Source organism: Lethenteron reissneri, unplaced genomic scaffold, assembly GCF_015708825.2.
Source record: "Lethenteron reissneri isolate LAM-NWPU_2019-01 unplaced genomic scaffold, ASM1570882v1 scaffold_1315, whole genome shotgun sequence".
NCBI lineage: Eukaryota > Metazoa > Chordata > Hyperoartia > Petromyzontiformes > Petromyzontidae > Lethenteron > Lethenteron reissneri.
In genome coordinates, this window is record NW_026891020.1 from 5,508 (window position 1) to 24,632 (window position 19,125).

The window sequence follows — 19,125 nt, forward strand, 5'->3', positions numbered from 1 at the left end:
TAAATTTTAATTAAAACCCAGTACACATGCAACGTTGAGACAATTTGGTTAACATAGGTGTTCACACACAGTGTGGTTAACATAGGTGTTCACACACAGCGTGGTTAACATAGGTGTTCACACACAGCGTGGTTAACATAGGTGTACACACACAGTGTGGTTAACATACAATGAGGGATAAAAAATTGATCCCCTGCTGATTTTGTACGTTTGCCCACTGACAAAGAAATGATCAGTCTATAATATTAAAGGTAGGTTTATTTGAACAGTGAGAGACAGAATAACAACACAAATCCAGGAAAAAATGTTATAAATTGATTTGCATTTTAATGAGGGAAATAATTATTTGACCCCCTCTCAATCAGAAAGATTTCTGGCTCCCAGGTGTCTTTTATACAGGTAACGAGCTGAGATTAGGAGCACACTCTTAAAGGGAGTGCTCCTAATCTTAGCTTGTTACCTGTATAAAAGACACCTGTTCACAGAAGCAATCAATCAGATTCCAAACTCTCCACCATGGCTAAGACCAAAGAGCTCTCCAAGGATGTCAGGGACAATATTGTAGACCTACACAAGGCTAGAATGGACTACAAGACCATCGCCAAGCAGCTTGGTGAAAAGGTGACAACAGTTCATGCGATTATTCGCAAATGAAATAAACATAAAAGAACTGTCAATCTCCCTCGGCCTGGGGCTCCATGCAAGATCTCACCTCGTGGAGTTGCAATGATCATGAGAACAGTGAGGAATCACCCAGAACTACACGGGAGGATCTTGTCAATGATCTCAAGGCAGCTGGGACCATAGTCAACAAGAAAACAGTTGGTAACACACTACGCCGTGAAGGACTGAAATCCTGCAGTGCCCACAAGGTCCCCCTGCTCAAGAAAGCACATATACATGCCCGTCTGAAGTTTGCCAATGAACATCTGAATGATTCAGAGGACAACTGGGTGAAAATGTTGTGGTCAGATGAGACCAAAATGGAGCTCTTTGGCATCAACTCAACTCGCCGTGTTTGGAGGAGGAATGCTGCCTATGACCCCAAGAACACCATCCCCACCGTCAAACATGGAGGTGGAAACATTATGCTTTGGGGTGTTTATCTGCTAAGGGGACAGGACAACTTCACCGCATCAAAGGGACGATGGACGGGGCCATGTACCGTCAAATCTTGGGTGAGAACCTCCTTCCCTCAGCCAGGGCATTGAAAATGAGTCGTGATGGGTATTCCAGCATGGCAATGACCCAAAACACACGGCCAAGGCAACAAAGGAGTGGCTCAAGAAGAAGCACATTAAGGTCCTGGAGTGGCCTAGCCAGTCTCCAGACCTTAATCCCATAGAAATCTGTGGAGGGAGTTGAAGGTTCGAGTTGCCAAACGTCAGCCTCGAAACCTTAATGACTTGGAGAAGATCAGCGGACACAGCGGAGACATTGAGAGAGAGACACGGGGAGAGACACGGGTGGAGAGAGAGACACGGGTGGAGAGACACGGGTGGAGAGAGAGACACGGGAGAGAGACCGGGTGGAGAGCACGGGTGGAGAGACACGGGTGGAGAGACACGGGCGGAGAGAGAGACACATGGTGGAGAGACACGGGTGGAGAGAACGCGGGTGGAGAGACACGGGTGGAGAGACACGGGTGGAGAGAGAGACACGGTGGAGAGACACGGGTGGAGAGACACGGGTGGAGAGAGAGACAACGGGTGGAGAGACACGGGTGGGAGAGAGAGACACGGGTGAGAGAGACGGGTGGAGAGAGAGACACGGAGACACGGGTGGAGAGACACGGGTGGAGAGAGAGACACGGGTGGAGAGACACGGGGTGGAGAGACACGGGTGGAGAGAGAGACACGGAGACACGGGTGGAGAGAGAGACACGGGTGGAGAGAGGACACGGGGAGAGACACGGGTGGAGAGAGAGACACGGAGACACGGGTGGAGAGAGAGACACGGGTGGAGAGAGACACGGGGAGAGACACGGGTGGAGAGAGAGACACGAGACACGGGTGGAGAGAGAGAGACACGGGTGGAGAGAGACACGGGGAGAACACGGGTGGAGAGAGAGACACGGAGACACGGGTGGAGAGAGAGACACGGAGAGAGACACGGGGAGAGACACGGGTGGAGAGGAGAGACACGGAGACACGGGTGGAGAGAGAGACACGGGTGGAGAGAGACACGGGTGGAGAGACACGGGTGGAGAGACACGGGTGGAGAGAGAGACACGGGGAGAGAGACACGGGTGGAGACACGGGTGGAGAGAGAGACCGGGTGGAGAGACACGGGGAGAGAGACACGGAGAACGGGTGGAGAAGAGAGACACGGGGAGAGAGACACGGGTGGAGGGAGAGAGACACCGGAGGACACGGGTGGAGAGAGAGCCACGGGTGGAGAGCACGGGGAGAGAGGACACGGGTGGAGAGAGGAGACACGGAGACACGGGCGAGGTAGGGAGACACGGGGTGAGACAGGGGGACACGGGGGGGGGTAGGCGGAGACACCGGAGCCTCTGGCAGGCGCCACTCGTAGTTTATTCGTGGTTCAAATAGTACAGAGCAGTGTAAATCACAACACTGATAAGTCTAGGGCAGTGTAAACCATAACACTGATAAGCATCACGCGTTAGCTCTTGTAGCAACATCAACATCACCAAACATCATCATCACCAACATCCTCATCATCAACATCATCATCATCACCACCACGAGGGGTGAAGGGAGGGGGGCGAGGGGGGAGGGGGGCGGAGGGCAGGAAGTGGATAAGAGCAAGTCGTGGGGCGAGGGGGGCGGGGCGAGGGGCGAGGGGGGCGGGGCGAGGGGCGAGGGGGGCGGGGCGAGGGGCGAGGGGGGCGGGGCGAGGGGTGAGGGGGGCGGGGCGAGGGGGTGAACTCAAGTGACCCGACAGACGTTGAGCGCAATTCTTTGTTTATTTCGGTAAAAGTCGCGTAGATAGGGAACACAATATTAATAATAAAAATAATAAAATATAAAAATTTAATAAATACAAAAAATAAAATAACAAATAAATAAATAATACCCCCCGTTGACAGGAAGAGGGAAAAAAAATCCCCTCCCCCACAATTTGGCGCCCTTGCACGACGCGACCCGGTGAGCAGCTCAGTTCAAACGGCGTGAACACGCGGGGCGCATCGTGGGTGGTGATCACCAACCAACATCAACAACATCATCACCACCACCATCACACCAACACCACCACCATCATAACCATCAACACCACCATCATCACCATCAACACCACCATCACCACCAACACCACCACCATCATCACCCATCAACCACCACCATCACCACACCACCATCACCACCACCACCATCACACCACCACCATCACCACCAACACCATCACCACCATCACCACGATCAACACCATCAACACCATCACCACCATCACCACCACCACCATCCCCACCAACACCATCACCACCATCACCAACCATCACCACGATCACACACCATCACACACCATCACCACCATCACCACCACACATCACCACCAACACCATCACCACCATCACCACCATCACCACGATCAACACCATCAACACCATCAACACCATCACCACCACCACCATCACCACCAACACCATCACCACCATCACCACCATCACCACGATCAACACCATCAACACCATCACCACCATCACCATCACCACCAACACCATCACCACCATCACCACGATCAACACCATCAACACCATCACCACCATCACCACCACCACCACCATCATCACCACCACCATCACCACCATGACCCCCCCTCCTCCTGCCCGGCCCCACCCTCCCCTCTCGTCGTCTCCCGTAGCTCGAGCCGGCGGCGGCTACGAGCAGCAGCAGGAGCAGCAGCATCATCATCATCAGCAGCATCATCAGCAGCAGCAGAGAGCATCATCATCAGCAGCAGGAGCAGCAGCAGGAGCATCATCAGCAGCATCAGCAGCATCATCAGCAGTATCATCATCAGCAGCATCATCATCAGCAGTATCATCAGCATCATCATCAGCAGTATCATCAGCAGCAGTATCATCAGCATCATCATCAGCAGCATCAGCATCATCATCATCAGCAATCATCAGCATCATCATCAGCAGCATCATCATCAGCAGCATCATCATCAGCAGCATCATCATCATGGCCACGTGGACGCTGTGCTTGGGCAGCAGGACGAGCTTGATCTCCATGGCCGGCATCCGCTACGAGGGCACCCTCAGCGGGGTCAACACGGACGACTGCACCGTCGCCTTGGCCAAAGGTCACGCACGGGGGGGTCACGGGTCAAAGGGGGTGAGGGCTTAAACAGCAGGACGGCTGCTTGTGTTGTAGCCGAAACGTCGTGAGAATTATTGTATTATGTTTTATTTTTATTATTTTATTACTTCCCTTCTACGTGACTTTACCGAAAGAACCAAGAAGATGAATCCCTGCAGTCACGAAAGCTTTAAATCGAAAAAAAAGTCAGTGACTGCTTTAGTGTTAAAATACGGTGCTGTATTTTTAGGATAGTGTGTTTACAATATCATTTTACGTAGATATCCACATTCACTTAATATTTTTCTTCCGCAAGTTTTTTTTGAAAATGCAATATTTGACATCATCTCAAAAACCCGATGTGATAGACAAAAACCGACGCCAGGGTTGGGATGAAACGCACGACCTCCGATAGACACCAGGCGAGGTGGTTCACTTCTCACCACCGTGGCGCCCACACACCGACCACCACCACGGCACCGTTAGCGGCGTTAGCGTCGTCTTTGTGCGTGCGCAGTGCGTGTGTGCGGCACGGAGGGTCGCCCCGCCGAGCGCGCCGTCGACCCTCGCGAGGAGATCTACGACTACATCATCTTCCGTGCCAGCGAGATCAAGGACCTGGCGGAGTTGGGGTGCCCGCTCTCCGCTCTGCACCCCCACCTGGCCGTCGTGCAGGTGAGAGAGAGGCAGTCGCTCTCCGCTCTGCACCCCCACCTGGCCGTCGTGCAGGTGAGAGGGGGGCAGCCGTTCTCTTCGCCGCCAAACTGGTTGGTTACTTTAGCGGGCAGGACCCCACCGAGATATTTAACTCTGATCATTGGTTGTTTACCCTGTAATCTTTGATTGGTCCATACCCGAGACAGCTTTCCTTAGAGCCTAGTCTCACATGGAGTTGGACAAGATGACTGCCAAAAGGCGCACAACTCAAAGACAATGCACCATCAGAGTATGAGAGCTCGGAGTAAAGCATTTACACCATTGGAACCTCATTTGCCAGTAGAAAAATATGATAATTGGTTTTTTACCCTTCTATCTGGCAACAAAACTGACACCTTTTTTTACAAGGAGTCATGTTTGCATAGACCACAATACCTGCAGTTGGAATGCAAACAAAAACATAACTCTGATAATGTGCACTGTCCTTGAAGTTGATTGGTCCACACCCGAGACAGCTTTCCTTAGAGGCCAGTCTCACATGGTGTTGGACCAGATGACGCCAACAGGCACACAACTCAAAACATGACTCCTTGTAAAAAAGGTGTCAGTTTTGTTGCCAGATAAAAGGATAAAAAAAACAATTATCATATTTGTTGTTACTAGACACGCTACGATTGATCCCGTCGCTGCGTGACCACCCACCCTCGCCCCCGTCCAGTCCTCGTCACGGGGCGCCCGCCCCCTGCGGGACACGCAGCACGGAGCCCGCGGCGGCCACGGGGGGCGGCACGCGCGGAGCCCGCCGGCTCGTGCGGGACACGGCGGACGGGGCGGCGGCCTGCACACGGAGGAGCCGCAGGTACGGGCGGCGCGGTAAACGCTGGGGATGCAAAGGTGGTCGGGCGTTGTACCGCCCGCCCGCCCGCCCCCCTCTTGCAGCCAGCAGCCTTTGCAGGTGCTCGCTAACGGAGCTTATCCTGACGTCGTACGGAAATCCGATGTTTTTTTATTTAAATCCTTTATATTAAGTTCACTTGCTTGCGCGCTTAGGACCGTGCAAATCTTTCGGTCGTTTTTTAACCCACTTCCCGTGATGCAATCGAGCTGATATTTTGCACACAGACTCGTTGTGCGTGACAATTTATGTTCGTAAAAAAAATTTCATATTTAATTTAAAATACCAATGTGATAAAAATGAAACTCTTACTCAAGAAAAACAGAAATGAATAATAAAATAAAACCGATGCCACGCATATAAAGGATTTATAGTGAGAAACACATGCACACGCGCACACACGCACTCACACACACTCACACACACGCACACACTCACACACTCACACGCTCACACGCACACACACACACTCACACACGCACTCACACACACTCACGCACACACTCACTCACGCACACACGCACACTCACACACGCACACACTCACTCACGCACACACGCACACTCACACACACTCACACACTCACACACACTCACACTCACACACACACTCACACACACTCACACACACACTCACACACACTCACACTCACGCACACACACACACTCACACACACTCACACGCAGCTGCACTATCTCCCACAGCCGCGAGGAAGAGCGCCACGGTGGAGCGGGGGGTGCAGACGTCCCCCCAGCGTCAGCAGCGACGGTGTCAGAGCACGAAGCGGATTGCCGCCCAGACTCCCCGTGGGGCCCCGGAGCCGTGCGTTGAGTTGGACGCGGAGTTTGACTTTGCGAGCGCCAACGCGAAGCTGGACCGCGAGGCGCTGGACAGGGAGTTCCGGGGCAGGGAGGCCAAGCGGAGAGAAGGTGGGGCACTCACTCACTCACACGCTGCCGCCACTGATCAACAACTAAGTCACGTAGGTAAAAATTAAAATTAATAAAAGTAAAATAAAAATAAATAAATAAATCACGACGTTTCGATTAATTTTAATTTCGCTGTTGTGTCGTCAAAATAGAAATCTTGTCACTCTTATTATTCTTGGGTTTTTTCGGTAAAGTCACGTAGGTAAAAAATTAAAATTAATTAAAGTAAAATAAAATAAAAATCACGTCGATTAATTTTAATTTTGCTGCTGTATCGTCAAAATAGAAATCTTGTCACTCAATTTTTAGAAACTTCCCAATGTGGTACCCACTGCAAACTTGGTAAAGCTGCGTCATACTGGGGTGGAGGAACTCACTCACACGCTGCCGCCACTCAACAACTCACTTCCTCCGCTGCTGTATCGGCAAAATAGAAATCTTAGTAGTAGGTTTTTACCCTTTTAAACTGGTACAAAACTGACACCTTTATTCAAGGCATCATGTTTGCAATAACCACAACACAAGTAGTCAACAAAGCAAACAAAAAGAAGCAACTCTGATAATGATAATAATATGCACTGTCCTTATCATCATTATCAGAGTTGCTTCTTTTTGTTTGTTTTTTGACTACTTGTGTTGTGGTTATTGCAAACATGATGCCTTGAATAAAGGTGTCAGTTTTGTACCAGTTTAAAAGGGTTAAAACCTACTACTATATTTTGCCACTGGTAAAAGAGATCTCATAGAATAGAAATCTTGTCACTCAATTTTGACACACTTCCCAATGTGGTACCGACTGCAAACTTGTCATCATCACGGTGGCTATGAGATGTTAACTACCTCGCCTGGTGTGCAGGAGGGCGTGAGTTCGATCCCAACCCTGACGATGCCTGCTGCTGTATATATTGGAGTTTGTGTGTTTCTCTCATCATCATCACGGTGGCTATGAGATGTTAACTACCTCGCCTGGTGTGCAGGAGGGCGTGGGTTCGATCCCAACCCTGACGATGCCTGCTGCTGTATATTTGGAGTTTGTGTGTTTCTCTCATCATCATCATCACGGTGGCTAGGAGATGTTGACTAACTAAATTACCTTAAAACCGTTGGAATACCTTATGCCAGAAAAAGTGTGTTGACCATCTTCTTGGTTCTTTCGGTAAAGTCATCACGTAGAAGGGAAGTATTAAAATAATAAAAAATAAAAATAAAAAAATAATTCTCACGACGTTTCGGCCACAACGCAAGCAGCCGTCCTCAGGCGAAGACCAGGTCTGTCGGGGAGACAGCGCCTGAATGTGTGTTGACCAGTGGAGTCTGGGTTGGGTGGGGGGGGGCGGATCTTCGTGTGTTTAATTGTCCAGGCCACCCCCTCACTTCCGCCGTTGCGTCTCCCCTTGTGCAGCGGACAAGCCGAGGGGTCCCCGCACGAGCTCCCCCGTCTTCCTGGACGGCTGCTTCTACGACAAAACCAGGAGTTTCTTTGACAACATTTCCAAAGACGGCGGCAGGTAACGTCCGTCTCTGCCGCTCGCTCGTGGTGTGTGTGTGTTCTTGTTGGATCTCCTCGCCTTCAAGTGCAACGCCTGCTGGGGGAGGCGATGGGGGAGGCGGCAGTACAGCAAGCGGGCTCCGTCTTTGTCTGTGCGGAGATGGTGTTGCTGTCCCCCCCCCACCCACCCCCCACCTCGTGTATAGAAACTCACAAACGGAGTTGGCCTAACCATCCCAATATAGGATGACAGAGCTTGGGCAAATTGTTTGTGCCGTTCCTGGCACATCTGGAAAGTTTGGGCGTTGCAAAAATGTGCGACGTTAACTTGAATCGGCGCGCCAAAACAAATGCACGCCGCGTGAATTGCGTAGTTGCACTTGATTCGAAAAAAATCCCAGCCCCGAGAATAAGAGAAGGACGTGCAACTCTTTGACTGGGCACCAGACGAACATTTGTCTAGACGCAGGATGGCGTGCAGCCGTGCAGGGACCTCTCTGATGTCAGGTTTAGACCATTGGAACATCATTTGTCAGCAGTAGCAGAAAATGATCATTGTTTTTTTACCCTTTTATCTGTCAACAAAACTGACACCTTTTTTTACGAGGAGTCGTATTTGCATTGACCACAATACCTGCAGTCAGAATGCAAAAAAAAACATAACTCTGATAATATATGCACTGTCCTTGAAGTTGATTGGTCCATACCCGAGACAGCTTTCCTTAGAGCCTAGTCTCACATGGGTTGGACCAGATGACGCATTATGGCTGCAGTTATTGTGGTCTATGCAAACATGACTCCTTGTAATAAAGGTGTCAGTTTTGTTGCCAGATAAAAGGGTAAAAAAACAATTATAATATTTTTTGCTGGCAAATGAGGTTCCAATGGTAGCCGTTTGCGACCCTGGTGCGGCCGGGTACGGGTAGGCCGTGAGTCACTGGTGAGTCACCGTTTGTCACTCATTTCGGGTAGGGTACGGGTAGGGTACGGGTAGGGAACGGGTAGGGTACGGGTAGGGTACGGGTACCCATTTGCGACCCTGGTGCGGCCGGGTACGGGTAAGAAATCAAAACCCATCTGCGACCTCTGACCAGCCGTGCTCACTCCCCCCCCCACCCCCCGCCCCTCCCTCCTCTTCCTCCCACCCCGCCAGGAACTGCCGCGTGACGTTGGCGGAGCAGCGGCGCTTGAACGTGGCGACGTTCGGGGCGGACCTCCCCACGTCGCTCGCTCGCCGCTCCCGCCGACGCGGGGCCCTGTGGGGGGGGGACGGGCGGCCGTGCGCGCCCAAAGCCGCCGGTGGGGGGGGGCGGGCAGTCTCCTCCGCCGGCCGAGGTGCAGCCTAGACAGGTGACGACCACGGTGACGGTGACAGTAGCTCGGCTTGTTGGAGAGTATATTTAGTATATTGATGATACTGATGTAGTTTATATTTTAGTTTTTTACGTGGTGGCTTAGCTGCTGCAGCTCCCATACTATTAACATTCCTTCCCTTTCTAGATTTGAAGCTTTCGTGACTGCAAGGATTCATATTCTTAGGTTTTTTCGGTAAAGTCACGTAGGTAAAATTTTTTTTAAATTAATAAAAGTTAAATAAAATAAAAATCACGACGTTTCGGAGGCAACACAAGCTTCCGGAAGCTTTTTTTATTTTACTTTTATTAATTTACATTTTTTTACCTACGTGACTTTATCGAAAAAACCTAAGAATATGATTCCTTCCCTTTATTAATGCTACCCCTACTCCCTCCCTTTGATGCTGCTAATCCTGCATAATATGACTTTGAAACCCCCCCCCCCCCGCCCACCTCCTACACATTCCACAAGTAGTGACTAATCCCATATCTGAATTTCCTATAAATATACTACATTCCTCTGTTGATATGCGAGTCCCTTTGTCAAGGCGCTCTCCTCCTCTAACCCAGCTTAAATATACGCTGCCAAGCTTAGTGGTGTTCATTCAGATGCTGTCTTTCCGGCTGCAACACGATAACGGAAGTCTGTTGATGTTGCTTTTGAGGTTCTCCCCGTGAGAACACGCTGCTCCGTGGAGGATGAGAGAGAGACCATTTGACGGGGTATGCCAATAGCATAAAAATGAGATGCGACGGACGGAGCAAATCTGAGATCAAATTTGAAATCGGCACCCTGAATTTAGTCCAGAACAGCTGCAAAAGTCCAGGCCAGAACTACATGTTGTTGTTTTGTTTTGTTGACCAGTGTGATATGATTTGCGTATTACATCGTGAACAACTTCTAAATCAACGAGCGCTCACACAGCTGCGTGGGTCTCACCCGGTGAGGTCAAGATGTGGAGGAGTTTGTTTCAAACGGCAGTCGCTTGTCAACGCTCTCGTGCCCCACGTTAGAGATTGGAGAAATGTCGGCCACAATCGGCAATTCTCCAAGTGACAATCCGGCCCTTTGCGGGGTTTGACCACGATCTGTCGTGTTGCTTCTTGACGTCGCTAATGCTGCTTACTGCTGCTGCTGCTGTTGTTGTTGTTGCAGGTTGCAGAGAACCACAGCTCCCACCCAGAGCGTACACATATCGGGGGTTTGTTTGATTTGAAAAAAAAAATGTTGTTGGGTCTGAAGAAACGTTACATTAAGGACTGCATGTGGGTTTCGATTTAAAGCTTTATTTCGTGACTGCAGGGATTCATCTTCTTGGTTCTTTCGGTAAAGTCACATAGAAGGGAAATAATAAAATAATAAAAACATCATAAAATACAATTCTCACGACGTTTCGGCCACAACGCAAGCAGCCGTCCTCAGGTGAAGAACAGGTCTGTCGGAAAGACAGCGTCTGAATGAACACCACCAAGCTTGGCAGCAATATACGCAGCAATATACGCTGCCAAACCTGGGGTGTTTCATTCAGACGCTGTCTTTCCGACAGACCTGTTCTTCACCTGAGGACGGCTGCTTGCGTTGTGGCCGAAACGTGGTGAGAATTGTAATTTATGATGTTTTATTATTTCCCTTCTACGTGACTTTACCGGAAGAACCAAAAGTCTGCATGTGGGTTTTGTTAATTGATACGCGATTCTTGCAATGTTTATGGTGTGTACACAAGGTATACACCGCGTTTGGTTGAACACTTTAGACGTTTATAATTTTAAAGAAAGTTTTGAACTTTAGTCTAATGGGTGAAGGTAAAACATGTCTGTTAAGTCGGACTTTAAATTGTCTCCTGAAATGGGTGCTTTTGTGCGACCGGTCTTAATCTGAAATGAGCATGGACATGACAATTTAATTGAGTTGTGTTTGTATTTCACAAGGCAGCATTAAATGTTGCGGAATTTATATTGGCGCATTGGCCGTGGTGAAGTGTCTGGCGAAGATTAAAGTTGACCGGCTGTTGGCTTTAGAACATTGCTTCTTTGAATTTACTGCGTTGCTTTAGATTGCTAGTGTGTGTGTAACGGGTTCCGGAGACACTTGTAGAGGTAACTTCTTTATTACAATACAACACTCCAACAGTCCTGATACTCTGTTACAGCCTAGGTCAGGGGTCGGCAACCTACGGCTCCGGAGCCGCATGCGGCTCTTTACGGGCTGCTTCTTGACGATATGTACGTATGTACAGTATGTACTCAGATGCATTGCGGCTCTTGAAATACTGCATTTTGTACCGAATTGGAAAGAAATGGCTCTTCTTGTTATTTTGGTTGCCGACCCCTGGCCAAGGTACACAGCCTAGGTACACAGCCTAGGTACACAGCCTAGGTACACAGCCTAGATACTCTACTCTGGCTACGCTTTGGAACTCGCCCTCACAAGTTCGTAGAGTCGGGAGTTCCAGAGTCCCACCACTCGCTCTCACAACATCCCAGGGTCTTCAGATGGCTGGTCGTGGGTCTTGGGTCTTGAGCTACGACTGGCCCTGATCGTCCAGGGAGCTCCCCTTTTATGCCCAGTCCCCAACGAGGGGTGGGGCCGTGTGCGCCCCCAGATATCCCACAGAGCACACACAGCCCCCCCCCCCTTTGGCGGCGCCAAGGGGATTAAGCGCCTGGGAACCCAACGCCTGACGCCAAGAGGCTTAAGCGCCTGGCCCACCCAGGGTCCCAGAGCCCCCAGCAGCCCCTCCCTTCTTATGTCACTACATTACTCCCCTCTACGTAGCCTCCAGCCGACCCGGCTGTCAAAAAAAAATACAATTGTACAATAAATTATTTGTTACCCATCAGAATGAGTGTGTGACAAATCAAGAAAAAAAAATGAGAAGAAAGCGCCTCTCCCCCTCCTGTGGTCACGCGTATATAAAAAAAAACTCCAGGCCACCGATGCAGAACAACACTGTATAAAACACATATATGCAGGATGAACGCACGCCCCAATCGCCCACTATACATGATGGCAAGGTGAGTGGCGTCGCGTTGGGACGAGAGTTCGTGGGCGGGGGTCATGAAAATCGTTTTGAGTTTTGAGCGAGTCCGAGTGGCAGGTCCATCGGTCGCGACGGAGGCGAGAGGGGACCGACGACCCGCTTTTGCGCTTGTGTCCTGGGTCGCTTATCCCGCGGGCAAGCTTGTTCCCGCTGGGTCGGCCGTGGCGGGTTTCATTCCCAAGGCACCTGAGGGCGGGACAGCGGGACCTGCCCGAGAGTTAGAAGCAGCATCATCGCAGCGCGGCTCGTCAGACATGTCGCGCTCTCGGCTCCGGAGAAGTGAAGGAGGTGTGTAGGGTTAAATGTAAGGTTTTAGACGTGACGGGTGCACGAAACCAACGTCGCTTGCCATGCTGGATCCTGACACACTGCGGGCGGAGAACGCGAATAATAACAACCGGGCCTCTCCAAGGCTTAAGCAGTTTTGAGGAAGTAGCCAATGGTACCTGCGGGCAGTGGAGCCAGGTGCGGTCCCCTTCTACCCAAATGTGGCGGGACGTGCGGAGATTCCGCAACCGCTCGTTGGCAAGCTGACGGGCTTCTGAGTTATTTTGAGCAGCCTCCCGGGCATCCACGAGACGACGCACATTAGCACGGATGTGGTCGGCAATCTTAGCCTTAGGTGCGGGCTGTTTAATGTGCAATTGTACGTCGATTGGGGGGGCAAACCTCCCTACCATACATAAGATAGAATGGCGAGTACCCCGTGGCAGCATGGGGTGCCATTCTATAGGCGGCCAAGACACCAGGTATGTGGAGATCCCATCAGTCTGTGACTCAGACACCTGGTGGCTTAGCATGGAGGTAAGTGTCCTATGTAATTGCTCGACCATACCGTCAGTCTGGGGGTGATATGGCGAGTGTGTGTCCCTAACAGGTTGCACACATCCCGCAACAGGGTGGAAGAGAAATTTTTCCCTTGGTCGGTCAGCAGGCATTCGGGAGCACCCTTATCCAGGACGGAGCCCTGGAAAAAGGCCTCCGTAATGGCTGCTGCAAACTGGTTGGGGAGTGGCCAGGCCATGGCCCATCGGGTAAATTATTCCACCCCAACCAAAAGGTACTTACTACCCCGAGGAGTAGCGGGAAACGGACCCAAAATATCCAATGCGACGATCTCATTGACCCGGGAAACCTTAATGGATTGAAGCGGTGGGCAGGACGGCCTAGCAGGTGGTTTCCGCCGTGCACATTCTGTGCAACCTTGCACAAGATCAGCCACATCGTTTGCCATGCCCGGCCAGAAAAATTCCAATTGGATTTTAGCTAGTGTTTTCTGAACACCCAAGTGCAAGAGGCGACTGTGGGTTTCCCACACAAGTCGCCCCCGCAGGGAGGTGGGCACCACCAATGTGTGGGATTGGGACCCCCCATCCGAATGCATGAGGACGCCTTCCCGGATGACATATGATACGGGGCCCCCCTGCCCCCTGTGACCCTCGGCATCCCTAGCGCGGCGTCTCAATTTGAGGAGGGAGACGTCTTCCATCTGAAGACGTCCCCAGTCGTCCAACCCGAGGCCCAGCAATGCGTCCTGCGGAACTTGCGTGGAGGGAGCCCCGTGGTTCCCGACCCCATCCCCGGCCGCGGCCGCAAGGGATGGGGGCGGTACTCCGTCAGGCTGCCTACAACGCCCCGCACCCCAAAAAACAAGCACAGCGCCCATTGTTCGGCAGCCGCGACAACCCGTCGGCGTTCCCGTGTTGAATCCCCTTGCGGTAAATGACAGTGAACGCAAAGTCCTGGAGGATCTCGAGCCAACGCGAGAGCTGTCCAGATGGTTGGTCCACTCGCAAGGCGTATTGTAGCGCCGCATGACCGGAGTGTACTGTGAAATGCCTGCCATACACGTATGGCCTGTACTGCTTTATGAAAAAAACGATGGCAAGCAATTCGCGGCACGTCACGCAGTAACGTTGCTCCGCGGGTGACAGCACCCTGCTGCCATAGGCGACGACGCGCCTCCACTCCATTGACAATTTGCGACAGCACCCCTCCAATTCCGGTGTTGCTGGCGTCTGTATCCAGAATGAACGGAGTGGTAAAATCTGGATAAGACAGGGTAGGAGCATCGACCAGTGCTTTTCGGACGGCATTGAACGATGCCTGTTCTAACTCTCCCCAGTGGAATTGACCCATTTGGCCGTTAATGCGTGGAGGGGCTTCGCGATGGATGCGAATCCCGCAACAAATCGTCGATAATATGAGGCGAAGCCGATAAAACTCCGCACCTCCCCAACAGAGGTAGGAGTTGGCCATGAGCGCACGCAATTTGTCTTTTCGGGGTCCGTGGCAATTCCAGAGCGGCTGACAATATGGCCCAAATAACGAACCGAATCCCTCATGAGGTGGCACTTTTGCGGTTTGAATTTGAGGTTAGCCGCTCGCATTTTAAGGAAAACTGCCTTCAATCGCGTGAGGTGTTCATCAAAAGTTTTGCTGAACACGATTACATCGTCGAGGTAGATTAGGCAAGAATCCCACTGGAGCCCAGCGAGGACCAGCTCCATCAGGCGCTGGAACGTCGCCGGGGCCGAGTGAAGACCCATGGGAAGTCTGTTGAATTGGAACAGTCCCTGCGGCGTGCGAAAGGCCGTCTTTGGTTTGGATGCGTCATCAAGGGGTAGCTGCCAAAACCCCGAGAGGAGATCCAAGGTGGAGAAGTAGTGCGCACCTAAGGCATCGAGCGACTCGTCCATCCTGGGAAGCGGGTAGGCGTCGGCCACAGAAATCTTATTAAGTTTCCTGAAGTCAACAAAAAAGCGGAGGCTCCCGTCGTGCTTCTTAACAAGAATGATCAGCGCCCCCCATGGGCTATTTGATGGCGCAATGACATCGGCCGCCAACATATCGTTGACGGCCACCCTTTTCGGCCGGGCTCAACCGGAATGGGTTTTGACGAATTGGAGCGGCATCACCCGTGTCGATGTGGTGGCTTAGCAATTTAGTGCAGCCAATGTCGAATTTTCTTTGACTGAAAACGTCGGCGAAATCGCTCAGCAGCGTGCGTAATTTAGCATGCTGTAATGGTGACAAATCGGCAGAAGTGGAGCAAAGCGCGTCGAGCCATCCTGTGTCAGGACCTGGCTTGGCAACGGAAGAGGACTCGCCCCCTACGTGACCCACGATCACATATTCTGGCGGGGCTGGGCGTCGCGTGAGCAAGCACCATTCCCTGACAGATAACGGCCGTTTCCAATCCCGCGTTAAGGACCTGGATAAAGGGGTCGTGGTCGCTTCGCACGAGTGTTTGTGCACACACGAGGTCCGACACCCGCTCAGCTGAACGCGAAGGCCCGATCACAGCACCCCCATGAACGCGTCGTAATCAAGGGGTTTACGAAACCGGAGGGGAACTAACATCTGAGAGCCAGGAGGAATGTGAATTGTGCACGCCGCCAACGCCTGCACCGTCGTAGATGCGGAGTTCAACCGAGTGGGTGTGGGTAGGAAGGCCATGCGTCGGCCGGAGGGGAGCTCAATACACCCTTTGTTAATGAGAATTTTAATGGGCATCTTCCCCAAGAAATCTGTTCCGAGGAGGCACGGAACGGCGAGGGTTGATGAGACCAAAATGGGCCCAACTAATTGGACGTCAGCAATGCGGATCTGAGCATTGATCCGTCCGGTGATGCCCAACGAACCCCCATTTGCGGCATAGCATGGCACATCAACTGGCTGCAAGGGACGGCATGTATCGGGCAGAATGTTATAAATTATGTCTGAAATGATGGTCGCCAACGCACCCGTATCGATCAACATACGAACATCAACGCCCTCGATGGAACCCACTACGGCAGAGGACCCTGCCGCCGCGGCAACGACCCTATGGGCCAACTCGGACCATTGACCCGGTCCGAGCGCCTGGTTGTTCAATGATGGGCCCGAATCCCCTCCTCCGAAGCATGACCCCCCTGTGTGGTGTGAGGGTGCGTGCTTGTTGTAAGTGGGGGCCGAGAGTGCGAGGTGTCGTGACTCGCCTGGGTATGCCGAGGATACGGTGGTGGCCGAGGCGCCGGAGGTCCTGAAGTCCGGCGTCGGGGGACCCGGCAGCCGGACGCCACATGGCCCCGAAGGCCACAGTTGTGGCAGACGATGGACGCCCCATCCTGGCGCGAGATTGGCCGGTCCGCTGGTGGGTGATCTCGCTGGGATCGCCAGTTGGACGATCCGCGATTTTCTGTTGCCGCGAAGGCCTGATGAGGCTCCGAATGCACGTCATAGGCTTGTGCATCAGGTGGGCCTGCGCAGGCGGCGATGGTCGTGTCCTCATCGCAATGTAGGTGTGCTTGGATGCACCTAGCAGCACGTAGCGACGTGAAGTCGTCGTCGTCGGCTGTCGGCATGGCAACTCGAAGCTGGCAGGCCAAGCTCATGAGCTTCTGCAGCACGAGTGACTCCACAGCGTCTTCATCCATGCGAGGGTAGGCAACCCGCGCCATGGCCAGCAGCGCGCTGCGGTACCCCCATCGCCGACTCGGAGGCCTTCTTCCTCCTCGCATCGAAGCGGTGACGTGCTTCGGACGGGGGTCCATAAATCAGCCGTATCTGATGAAGGGCATCCGTGAGCGTGGCACGTTTCGCCCGTGGCACCGCAAGGAGTGCTGCGAGGGAGTCGTCGTCGAGCATGGCCGGAAGGCCCTGGAGCGCTTCATACTCCGACCAGCCGGACGTCTCTATAAGAGAGACGAACCGGCGTTCGAATGCTGCCCACTCACCTCCCTCTGAAGAAAATCCTTGAGTTCCGGCAGGCGTTGGTGGGACGTGAGCCCCGCGCTCGTTGGCCTGGCAACCTCGGCTGAAGCTGGCTTCGCGTTCCCAGCGCTGTCACTCGGCGGTGAGGGACGCAGCGCTGATGACGCGGCGTCGTCGGGTTGGCCCACGCTGGGCCAGGAAGTGACGTCGCCTCCCAGCGGTCATTGCTCCCCCGGGAGAAGTGACGACACACGGAATGTATTTGCCGGCGGGAACGGCTGCCATCTTTGTGTGGGAGCCGGCGGAATGGCGCGGCCGCTGCGCCGCCTCTCTCCCTCCTCTCTCCGCCTGTGAGTGACGCATGTCGTCCAGGATGGAGACGGTGGCGTGGAGCAGCTCGGTGAGGCGAAGCAGCGTTTCCTCCCATTGCTGCTCCCTACGCTGGAGGAGGATCGGCAGGTGTGGTGGACGACTGCTCAGCCGGCGGTTGCGGCGTCGTTGTCGGCCCGAGTTGGCTGCCCTGTCGCCGCTTGCTCCTCAACTATCGCCGTCAGGACTGAAGGTACGTGGCTTACTTCTTGTCTCCAATCCACTTCTGACACAAATGTAACGGGTTCCGGAGACACTTGTAGAGGTAACTTCTTTATTACAACACAACACTCCAACAGTCCTGATACTCTGTTACAGCCTAGGTACACAGCCTAGATACACAGCCTAGATACTCTACTCTGGCTACGCTCTGGAACTCGCCCTCACAAGGTCGTAGAGTCGGGAGTTCCAGAGTCCCACCACCCTGGCTCTCACAACATCCAGGTCTTCAGATGGCTGGTCGTGGGTCTGGGTCTGAGTTACAACTGGCCCCGATTGTCTAGGGAGCTCCCCTTTTAATGCCTAGCCCAACGAGGGGTGGGGCCCGTGTGCGCCCCCAGATATCCCACAGAGCACACCACAGCCCCCCCCCCCCCCCCCCGTTGGCGGCGCCAAAAGGATTAAGCGCCTGGGAACCCAACGCCTGACGCCAAGAGGCTTAAGCGTCTGACCCGCCTGAGAACCCACGCCTGGCGCCAAGGGGATTAAGCGCCTGGCCCTCCCAGGGACCCAGAGCCCCCAGCAGCCCCTCCCTTCTTATGTCACTACATTAACCCGTTACAATAGCAGCAGGAGTAGCAGTAGTAGCAGCAGTAGTAGCAGCAGCAGCAGGAGTAGCATAGTAGCAGCAGTAGCAGCAGTAATAGCAGCAATAGTAGCAGTATCAGCAGCAGTAGTAGCAGCAATAGTAGCAGTAATTGCAGCAGTAGCAGTAGTAATAGCAGCAATAGTAGCAGTAGTAGCAGCAGTAATAGCAGCAGTAGTAGCAGCAGTAATAGCAGCAATAGTAGCAGTAGTAGCAGCAGTAATAGCAGCAATAGTAGCAGTAGTAGCAGCAGTAATAGCAGCAATAGTAGCAGTAGTAGCAGCAGTAATATCAGCAATAGTAGCAGTAGTAGCAGCAGTAATAGCAGCAATAGTAGCAGTATCAGTAGCAGCAGCAGTAGTAGAGCAATAGTAGCAGTAGTAGCAGCAGTAATAGTAGCAGCAGTAGCAGCAGTAATAGCAACAGTAGTAGCAGCAGTAATAGCAGCAATAGTAGCAGCAGTAGCAGCAGTAATAGCAGCAATAGGAGCAGTAGTAGCAGCAGTAATAGCAATAGTAGCAGTAATAGCAGTAATAGTAGCAGTAGTAGCAGCAGTAATATCAGCAATAGTAGCAGTAATAGCAGCATAGTAGCATCAGTAGCAGCAATAGGAGCAGTA

The 19,125-nt window shown here is 52.5% G+C and overlaps 1 protein-coding gene across 1 annotated transcript; it reads left to right on the forward strand.

The window, feature by feature from the left end:
- The first annotated feature begins 4,154 nt into the window (after positions 1-4,154).
- Positions 4,155-17,065, forward strand: LOC133361974 (protein LSM14 homolog A-A-like). Its single transcript, XM_061580948.1, has 9 exons — positions 4,155-4,275; positions 4,789-4,946; positions 5,647-5,787; positions 5,868-5,883; positions 6,528-6,752; positions 8,155-8,260; positions 9,395-9,483; positions 16,585-16,722; positions 16,941-17,065. The coding sequence occupies exons 1-9, from the start codon at positions 4,155-4,157 to the stop codon at positions 17,063-17,065; spliced, it is 1,119 nt and encodes a 372-aa protein (XP_061436932.1).
- Positions 17,066-19,125: the final 2,060 nt, after the last annotated feature.

Excerpts from the sequence above, each read along its gene's own strand:
- LOC133361974 (XM_061580948.1), top strand. The coding sequence starts at position 4,155 with ATGGCCACGTGGACGCTGTGCTTGGGCAGCAGGACGAGCTTGATCTCC. Across the intron at positions 4,276-4,788 it reads CACCGTCGCCTTGGCCAAAG|TGCGTGTGTGCGGCACGGAG; the intron begins GTCACGCACGGG and ends GTGCGTGCGCAG. Across the intron at positions 8,261-9,394 it reads ATTTCCAAAGACGGCGGCAG|GAACTGCCGCGTGACGTTGG; the intron begins GTAACGTCCGTC and ends CCACCCCGCCAG.